Genomic DNA, 10,946 nt, shown 5'->3' with positions numbered 1-10,946 from the left:
AGAACGTTCCTTCCAGCTCTACTCAGACAAGCTCATCCAGACTCGACATCATGGAACAACGTCTTGACACTCATGAATCCATGTTGATTGAGATGAAGCAAATGATGATGGAACTTCTGCGCCGCACTGACAAACCTTAGTCTTAGGATTTCTTCTTTTTCCTCCTTCGTTTACTTTGTTTTCCTTTTTGTTAAACTCTGTTCCTTTTTTATTTACTTATTTTCATTTGTTCGTTTCTGATTCTATATGCATCTATCTATATATATTTGTGTCACATATGTTTGCAAAACCTGTTTTATTCATAATTGTTCTATGTTTACATCATAATTCTTTCCATCATACATTATTTCCTATATCTAGAATGGAGGATCCTTCCTCATTCTTCTGCATTCTTGGCGCTGCTCCACTCTTTCCTTCTCCAGACGATCCAGTGTATACTCTATGTTGCCGAGTTTGATGCTCAGCTCATCTCTCTCTAGACTATCTTCTGTCGTCTTAAGTCTCTTTTCCACAGTCTCCTTCTCTTCCAGTAGATTCAGCTCCCGCTGGCAAAGCCCCTGAATCTCCTCCACGAAGCAGAGGAACTCCTTCAGATCTTTCTCCATCTCTGGACCAAGATCTTCTTCCAGCAGTGTCTTCGTCAGCTCTTGTATGGTCTTTGTACCATCGGGATGCCTAATATTGAGGAACATATCTTCCTCAAAAGCCTTCCTTCTGAGCTCTTCTAATGCCATTCTGTATGATGCCATTTTTTTTACTGAAAACTATTCGAGGTGTGAAGCTTACCTTTCTCTCCAACGCTTTATATAGGCTTCACTTTCTCTCTGAAAGTTAATGCTCTTACAGTTTCTCGAGGTTAAGTTCTTGGTAACTGACCCTTCTATTTACTCACTTGACCGGTGGTAAACGTTCATCCCTTGCATTAACTCTTCTATTTATTTTCGCCTAACTCTGATTCTTACATCGTCTTCATTTTCTTTAAACTTAGACCTTCTCTAAGGGGGAGTACCTTGTACTTCAAGCTAAGTTTTTCACACCCCAAGCTTTTTGCTTATGACAAAAAGGGGGAGTACACCCAGTTTTTGATGTGTAAGATGTGTTAGTGTGATTTATTTTTCTTTTGGAGATTTTAAGAGTTCCACCTTCATGACCATAGATGTGTCACTGGGCAAATACAAGGAATACATTTCACTTCTTCTGAAGTGATTCTAAGTTAACTCTGATACCCAAGGCTCTAATACCACTTGTAGGATCACGCGCTTACCACTACGCCAAAACCAATTGGTGTTAGTGAGGGCGCAACGTTATTTCTTATAGCGTAGCAGACAGCGCCCCGTTTCGAATGCTACCTGCAGGCAGGATGCTGGCCCACCTGGACCCAACAATATGTATTATAAAATGAAGATGGTGTTAGTGGGTGGTAAAGATGGCGGTAATAGCCAAGGTGGCTGTGATAATGGGAGTGGCGGTCATGGATGGTGGTGGTTGTGGTGGTGGCGGCGCCGGTGTTGGAAGTGATGGTGGTGGCGACGGGGGAAGGAGGTGGTGGTGGAGATGGTGGAGGGTTGTGGTGGCAGCAATGGTTTAGGTTGTGGCAGCGATGGTGGTGGTGTTGGAAGTGGTGGTGGTGGTGGTGGAGAGTGGTAGTAGCAATGGTGGGTTATGTGGTGGCGATGGTGGAGGATTGTGGTTGTGGCTTATACATCACACTCTTATCATGTCTTATCCATCATCTATAGGATGGATTAAATAATCTATCATTTTAATGTATAAGAGAAGATTGATGTATAAGCTTATACAATACAATGTTAGCACCAAACAATGGATAAATCCATATGTATTATATGAGCTTATACTATCATGCTTAAGCCACATGATAAAGTTTCAGTTTGTTCAATTCTGATTTTGAATGGTACTTTTATTTTTATAAGCTTGATTTTGAATGGTACTTAATTATTGAAAAACATTTCATTCTTGGGGTTAATTGTTCTATTTTTTTGTTCTTGTGGTGGTGTCTTTTGATGGGTGTGGATATTTTTACCCATGTTTCCACTTGCACCGGCAATGTCAATTAGTTCTAAAAATATTGCTGATCGATGGGAAGATCGTATCTGATAAGGTTTTTACTTAAACCTCTAATTAATTATGCAAGTCTTTTATGCTGATTCCATTTAAAGTGCATACATGAATCCTAACTTAAGAATTGATGGTTGCTCTATTCTTTATAAATGTTACTTCTGTATGTCATATCTTTAAACAATGTAAGACCCGTAACACAATGACCAATATTTAATTCATACCTAAATAGATCTTTGAATTAGAGAGCAGGAAAATGAGATTTGTTTGTTCAATATTTTCCTATGACATGGATGTTCATTCCACTTCATATAAGAGAATTTAAGTTAAAACAAGAATTTTGTATTCTTTATTGATGAAGGGAGGTACAACACTCATGAGACGAAATCTCACAACTCCCCAGGAAAAGCAAAGGAAAAAAAAGAGAATCACAATTGTAGCCAAATTAAGCACACTGAACAGTATCTGATGGATCACACCAAGTGTGTGTTTGGTTGTGAGTCTCGAACGTGGATCTAAAGCTGAAAATTGGATCTGAGGCTGTAACGTGGATCATTGATGTAAAATTGATGTTTGGCTACTCGCGTCTGAGAACCGGATCAAGGAGGGAACGTGGATCTGGCTGAAGCATCATATACCAGCTTCTCCATCCATCAAACGTGAATCTCTGAAACCATGACAATACCAAATCTTAAACTTTTGAAACCTTTCCCTTTGTGCCCCTTTTCCCTTCATCCACTGTCATGGTTAGATTTTTCCACTGCCAATCGATCCTCTGAAGAAGGGCTTGCAATTCCATGCCAATCGAAGAAGAACGTAGTTAGATTGTTCTCTCTGTTTTTGGTGGCTGTAATCAAGGGAAAGGAAAACAAAGTTGCAATGTGGGAATAATAAATTTCTCACCGATGTGGGACTAGTTGTAGTTTAGATGGCGTTATTCATTATGTTGAACTAATTGATTGATTTATTTAATTTTTTTTCATTTGTAATGAGTTGTATGTAAATTTCTGTTTCATATCAGCACCTCTACCAACGATGATGGGGCTGACTTTAATTTGTACAGGAGACATTTTATAGAAGGCATAATTTTACACTCGCAAATGAGTATTGCATCATTTAAGTGAAGGCATACTACAATTTCTTTAGATGAAACTTCATTGGAAGTGCCTTTAATCTGTGAACTAAAGACCCCTCATGTTTTCTTATACACAACGGGATATATTAATATCCTATCTTCTAATAAAAACCATCCTAATTCATAATGATAAATGGAAAGTACATTGCTCGCAGCGTACATATATGAGTTTTAACAATGCTTTGTTTTTATACTAACAATGCCCTGTTGGGAGCTTTTTTTTTTATCAAATTGTTACTATAAATTAAGATTTTGATACTTTAGTCACCCAAGATGGCATAAATTTTAAATTAATTCATACTAATATAAAGTTCAAAAAAATGGTGCAAGCCTTATATAATGATTTAAGTATTCATACCCATTTTAGTCATTACACACTCAAAAGCAATTCTAATCAAAGATATCCAAACAAAATTTTCTTACTAAAATCACGTTCTTGTAACTGTATCCAAACATAAATCACGTCACTCAAACTCACGTCTACCGGATCCAATTCTGCCAGATCCACTTCTGACCAGATTCAATTCTGCTAACGCTCATCCAAACATATACCAAATATAAGCAAGCACTCTTAGAAACAAACTTTAGTTGTAGTCAGGATTGGCCAAAACGTAGCCCTCAATTGCCTTGAAAAGGCCATCACCCTTAGCTTTTCCAACTTTGAGCTCCTCTTCAGTGGGTTTAGCATCACCTTTAGTATAGAAGTTAACAGTGAGTTTAGCAATGGATCCTCCATTGGACCCTGCATCCAATTTGGACTCAAATGAAATCTTCTCAACTGAGTCAGGCAACCCAACACCTCCAACGATGCTGTAGTTGTATCCCCAATTAGCCTCATCAATTGCGTCAATTTTGTGCAACACAAACTTGGTTTCGCCATCTTCAAGGATAGTGATCTTTTTTACGGTTCCGGCGCCTCCATTTCCTTCAACAATTTCAACACTCTTGAAGGCATCGATAACCTTTGGGACGATGGTGTCAACATCTGTAACCAGAGCTTTGAAAAGCCTTGCTGGAGCTACAACAGAGGTGGTCTCATCAGTGAAAGTTAGAACACCCATGATGATGATAAGCTGGTTAAAGAGAAATTAACACACAAGAGGAGAATGAAACTGCTATGAATTAGGTGAATAAGAAGAGCTTAGTTGTTGCTTGTGTGGTTTGTGAGGAGAACTGAGCTCGGTATTTATAGGCATTGGATTGGGCCCTTTTTCTTCTCATTGAAATTGTGGCGGCCATGTACAAATACATGAATATAGATAATGCAAAATGGACAACTTTTGGAGGATAATAATGATTTATTATGTTTCTGTTATTGGTAGTTGATGATAAATATTATGCAATAATGACTGATGAGTCGCATTTTATACAAATTATTTTTTTAGATAAATGTTAGTTGTTAGTAAATTAGTTTTTTTCAGGGTTCGAATCCTGTACTTTTTACCCTTCATCTCACTCAATTATTATATCTTTACCTCTTTACCACTTGAATTATCTTTCAGAGACATTTTATATACTTCATGTGATGAATTTTGTTTATCAATAATTTACTAAATAAGCGGGTCGTGGTAGTAATTTTGATTTATGTGATGAATAAATTATCTACTACATACCTCATCAATTTGATGAATATTATTGTTCAAGACCCAAATATAGTAATTAAGGTGACAATTATTAATACAAGTAATTCACTAAATCTTATTTTCGTGTAACAGCTACCAATACTCCTGTGCTTAGAGATGTGGGATTTGTCTATATAAACATGGGAGTTCACCAACAACCAACGGTTAATAGATAGTTGAACTCTTTAATTTTTTAGTCATCAAACATTTGTTGGGAATGTCATCTCTGAACATAAAAAATTAATCTTTCTAAATGTGAAAACAATAATGTTTAGTTGACTTATCAATTTCACCTCCACCTTGTGAAATTAGGTAGAAATAAGATAGAAATTAATTATATGATTTTGGATGTGACACACAGAGAAAGATAAAAAGAAAAATAGATGGAAGAGAAAGTGAGGTGTGCATATATCATTACTCGTAATTTTAATTGGTGCAATACTTTGGTACCAACTTGGGAGTTCAAAACTTGTTCACCTAACATTTTGTCTCCCCACCCCCGAAAGAAGAGTTACTATTAGTTATTCCACAATTTTAAACAATAAAAATATCAATATTTAATGCATCATGTTAATTTGAATATTTAATTTAAAACTTCTTGTCCAGAAAATGTTGAAAAATGCTTTGTGTAGAACCGTCAATTCTTTTGTATACTGGCGAGTTGGAAGCATTTGTTCATGTAGACACTCTTCTGGAAAGGATTCAGTATTCTCTGTCTTCGATCCGAGTTCCTGTAGACTGGACTAATTCTTGAAAGCAGCCAGCCTACCAGAAATTAAGTGAGTTTATTAAGAAGTCATAATGTTTTATATTATATGCTAAATTAATTAATTATGAGGTCACTGAACATCTAATCGATTAGTCAAGGGCTCAATTCATGGATGATGTGTATGGAAAAAATATTTGTGGGAAGAATTTTACTCATTCAATATGAAATCATAATCTTGAGAGATTAGTATCATCCGTGCCGAATGTGAAAATACTTTTTTTTTTAAAAATGAAAAATATATTAGAATAAAAGATATCTTGAGAACAAAACTCTCTCCGGTGAGTATAATAGCATAAGGAAAACAAAAACAAAGAAGCACAAAAGTAAAATGAAGAACACTAAGACTAGTAACAAGAGAAAAGGAAATAGCACCGCAACAAGGGCGTGCACAGTGAAAAACAAGAGAAACACAAGCTAGAAAAGAGGAATCCCATAGCAACAACAAAGAAAAGCCCGAAGATCAACATGTTGAAGTATATGCAAGTGTGAATGAAGGAAATAGTCTCACATTGGATATGTAAGTAAGAGTTAAAAAGTTTATAACTGGAAGGACTCACTCACCTATTGCCTTAAGATTTTGTGGGGAATGTATGTGGATGATGTTCTGGACTACTAATGCTCTTAGTCTCTTAACTCAATGTGTGGATGGTAAACTTCCAACCCCTCATGAGCCGTACTCCAACATAACAAGGATCCAGCCCTCAACTACGAACAACAGTAAAAAAAAACAAAAAAGTTACTTATTTAATTTTTTTTTTGAAAAACATATTTTAAAAAAAGGATGAGGGAGAGGGTGGGAGGGGGAGAAAGAATTGACAAGATGACAAGATACACAACTTTCCGCAAATGATCAAAACCAGCAAAGCCAAAAATCAACCCGAAAAAGGAAACAAACAACCCAGAGAAATAGAGAAGAAAAAGGGATGCCTCTACGATGAGACTTTTTAATTTTAGACCATGGTGGTCCAAAAAAAAAATATTACTTTTAATTACAATTGGTAGTCCAAAAAAATATTACTTTCAATTACAATAATACTATTATTCTTTTTTTTTTCAATTTCCTTTTCATGCCACTATCATCTCCAGATTTGTGATAGAATTTCCCCCCACCACCGTCTTCTCCCCTTCTCTCTAGATCTGCAAAATCTTCTCCACACTGCAATAGATCCCAAATTGGAGCTCCTATCATCGTCCTCGTGCATTACCACTGTTGCATGTCGCTGAACCACTGTCACCGTCACGATGTCCCCAGCCCCGGGTTAACGTACTATGATATCTTTAATTATTGACTTAGGATATATAACTATTAGGATATGTTTTATTTACAACAAAGTTGAGCAACATAGGTTGAGTTTTTGTTAGAGCATCTCCAATGTTAGTTCTTAGTTCTTAGTTCTTAGCACTGTTTATGTGGACTCATACTGCCACATGTGTTTGAGCAACTCTTTGCAGATTTTGCTCCAACCATGAATTCTTAGTTCTTAGTTCTTAACACTATTCATCTGGTCTCACAATACCATTATATTAATATTTTTTATTTCCATATAATTTTAATTTTAAATTTAAATGTTAATTCAATACTTAAACTAAAGGAATGAGAAAGAAAAAATTAATTTTTTATGATAAAAACTCAAAAAGTAAAACTTCTTATATAAGAACCTAGTTCTTATTTTTAAGAACTAAGAACTCCACGTCATCTCCTCCAATGGTTAAGAACTCAGTTCTTAGTTCTTAACTCGAAAATAAGAACTAAAAACCTTGCATTTAAGATGCTCCTACAGACTTGACGGAATGGTGCTATAAGTAAATTTTGTCTATCACCTTTTCTCTATTTTAAATTTAATAGCTTTATCTCCAAAAGTGATATCTCTTTTCTCTACCCAAATGATTTTCATTTTTTTAAACTCACTTTTATACATTATTCCCAAACACAAATTCATTCATTTAAATTTAAGTATATAAAACTTCATTTTAGCAAAACTTAAATTGATCCAGATGCAGAACAAACAAGTCATTAATATCGAAAAGCCTACCTAGAAGGCTGCTTTGAAGAATTATAGTTCAGTCTATTGGATGGGAGAGAATATTGAATGGTTTCTACTTTCTAGAATGGCGTCTACGTGAATTCGTCGACTCTGAACACAAGCTTCAGCATTCCCATATACTCTATTCTCTATTGTGTTTGCACATTTTACTACTAATTTTAGTACAACATTCAAGTATTCAACACACAGACAACATACTTTTTGAATAATATATCGCCATCTTTGAATGCTTCCAAGTTCCAACTCACATTCATTGAACAGTCATGAAATTCTTCAGATTTACATTAAAATCAAACCATATTTGTTAATTTTTCCATGAACAAAACGACATCACAAGATTATTAATAATCTCACCAGCAAACAAAAAGATTTGACATGGCAGAAACAATGAGAAGAAAAAAGGCTCAATCCAATGCGTATAAATACTAGGCTCAGTTCTCCTCACAAACCACACAAGCAAACAACTAAGCTCTTATTCTCCCAATACATAGCAGTCTCATTCTCCTTGTGTTAATTCATCATCATGGGTGTTCTTACTTTCACTGACGAGACCACCTCTGTTGTATAGCTCCAGCTAGGCTTTTCAAAGCTCTGGTTACAGATGTTGACACCATCGTCCCAAAGGTTATCGATGCCTTCAAGAGTGTTGAAATTGTTGAAGGAAATGGAGGCGCCGGAACCGTAAAAAAGATCACTATCCTTGAAGATGGCGAAACCAAGTTTGTGTTGCACAAAATTGACGCAATTGATGAGGCTAATTGGGGATACAACTACAGCATCGTTGGAGGTGTTGGGTTGCCTGACTCAGTGGAGAAGATTTCATTTGAGTCCAAATTGGATGCAGGGTCCAATGGAGGATCCATTGCTAAACTCACTGTTAACTTCTATACTAAAGGTGATGCTAAACCCACTGAAGAGGAGCTCAAAGTTGGAAAAGCTAAGGGTGATGGCCTTTTCAAGGCAATTGAGGGTTACGTTTTGGCCAATCCTGATTACAACTAAAGTTTGTTTCTAAGAGCTTGCTTATATTTGGTGTGATCCATCAGATACTGTTCAGTGTGCTTAATTTGGCTACCATTGTGATTCTCTTTTTTTTCGTTTTTGCTTTTACAGGGGAGTTGTGAGATTTCAACTCATGAGTGTTATACCTCCCTTCAGCAATAAATAATACAAAATGCTTGTTGTAACTTATATTCTCAGAAATGAAGAGGAATATCCATGATCAGAGGAAACATATTGAAGAAATAAACCTCATTTGCCTGCTCTCTAATTCAATGATCAATTTAGGTATAACATAAATATCGATCATTGTAAAAGTGCTGAGGCCACTGGCATTCAGCATGCACTTCAAACGAAAGCAGCAGATAAGACTTAACGCATGATTAAACAATAAGACTATGAGAGGGACACCTACACAAAGATATCTAGGAAGAAAGAGATTTAAGTCAAAACCTTCAGATACGATTTTCCCATCAGCAACATGGGTAAGTGGGTAACCACATCCACACCCATTAAAAGACCCATCCTCAAGAAGAGAAAATAAAACAACCCCAAGAATGAAATGTTTTTCCAATAGATACGAACCATTCAAAATCAGAATTCAATAATGCAATATCTAAATGCAGAGCTACACAATTGTGTAACTAACCAAGAATACATTGACTTGGAACTACATTACCTTTCAGCATCAACACACTAATATATATGGAATAACCATGTTTAGTTCCAATTTAGTTAGAGAAATCACAGTTGAGATTTGGAACTACATTTCAAATGTCCAACCAACCATTTTACCACCAGAATCCATAGTGGTAAACCAGCCCCTGCCTCCTTCGTTTCCAATACTGACGCATCAAAATTCAGCTTGCACGTACCCGCTGAAGGTCTCCTCCATGCAGATGGCAGGTCCCGATGCTCCAAGGGAGCATCCTGCTGAAGAACCAGCAAGGGACGGAGCGAATGAGCGCGCTGCAGGAGTGCAGGACTTGTTCCAGAGCCGTCTCCTTTGCATTGAACACTAGGTCGTTTTTGGCTTGCCAAATGGAGTATAGTAGAGTGAAGCAAACGCCCAGCGTAGCAGAATCTGCAACCGTGAAAAAGCTATCCATAATCTGATGGTAAATACTAGGTCGTTATGGAAATAATCCGTGTAAAACAATGCCAACTTACCGGCAATTAACAAAAACCGCCACAAAGAGTCATAGAGTATGTTTTTATGTGTGAGATATGTGTCCTCCTTCGGAGACAATCCTGTTCGAGCCGCATCATGGCGGGGCTAACTCTCCCAGTAAGATTTTTTTCCATCCACAAGACTCGAACCCGAGACCTTACTTAAGAAGAAATAAACATGTACCACTTGAACTAACAATCCGTTGATACAAAGAGTACGTTTTCAATCAAACCAATTAGTAACAACACTAATGGAGAAGGACTCAATTTTATAGAAAATTTTGAAGGGTTGGAATTGATGTGAAAGACTTACACGTGGGTAATTACATCTGATTAGGATTATCAGATGAGTTAGTGACAAAATAAAAAATATTTCAAATTTTTTGAAGAGTTAGAATTGATGTCAAAATAATTATAAGAAATCATTCTATCTTGTCTTTCCACAGATGATAATTAGTTTATTCGAACAAATCGTTCTATTTGTATTTGTCTCCACCATTCAAGCAAGTCAAATAGCCCATAACTAAAGAGCTATGATGACACTCTAATGGAAATTCAATACAACAATAATGACAACTCAAATGAATAATTATATCTTCACACCTCATTTTTTAGGTGTGAGGATGTGAAAGAGAAGAGAAATAGGAAGAAATGAGAGAGAAAATAAAGATGTGATAGTTGATTTGATTGATAAAGAAAAGATAAATAGATATAAATTAAGGTGGAAAAGAGGTGGAGAGATGTGTATATATCATAACTCCAACTCAAATAGAGTAATATGCAGTAGATAATAATTTTTCAACTTGCAAGAATTTGTGATGAGTAATAATAAATAATCGTAGCAACTAAAAATTACACTAAGAAGAGACACCAAGATTTTAACGTGGAAAACACTTTAAATGTGAGAAGTAAAATACCAGAATTTTGCGTGGGAAACACAATTCAGCCAATCAAGATCGACTACGATCAAAATAAAGGTATAAGAGAGTCTAAAATCATAACATAAATCGTGCTTAACAATTGGCTAAACAATAAAGCAAGAAACATAAAATAGAAAACCATAAAAACCAGAATTTTGCGGCTGCTTTCAGAGCCAATTCTCTCCCACCTCAGACATTATCTCATTGACC

At 36.0% G+C, this 10,946-nt stretch overlaps 1 protein-coding gene and 1 pseudogene across 1 annotated transcript; one reads left to right on the top strand and one right to left on the bottom strand.

Moving 5' to 3' along the window:
- Positions 1-3,541: 3,541 nt before the first annotated feature.
- On the bottom strand, positions 3,542-4,357 carry LOC130748230 (class-10 pathogenesis-related protein 1-like). Its single transcript, XM_057601408.1, has one exon. The coding sequence runs from the start codon at positions 4,270-4,272 to the stop codon at positions 3,796-3,798; it is 477 nt and encodes a 158-aa protein (XP_057457391.1). The 5' UTR covers positions 4,273-4,357; the 3' UTR covers positions 3,542-3,795.
- Positions 4,358-8,078: 3,721 nt separating this feature from the next.
- On the top strand, positions 8,079-8,896 carry LOC130748303 (class-10 pathogenesis-related protein 1-like; annotated as a pseudogene).
- The last annotated feature ends 2,050 nt before the right edge of the window (positions 8,897-10,946 follow it).

The sequence above is a fragment of the Lotus japonicus genome, chromosome 3 (genome assembly GCF_012489685.1).
Source record: "Lotus japonicus ecotype B-129 chromosome 3, LjGifu_v1.2".
Lineage (NCBI taxonomy): Eukaryota > Viridiplantae > Streptophyta > Magnoliopsida > Fabales > Fabaceae > Lotus > Lotus japonicus.
This window is presented reverse-complemented; position numbering and strand designations above follow the sequence as displayed.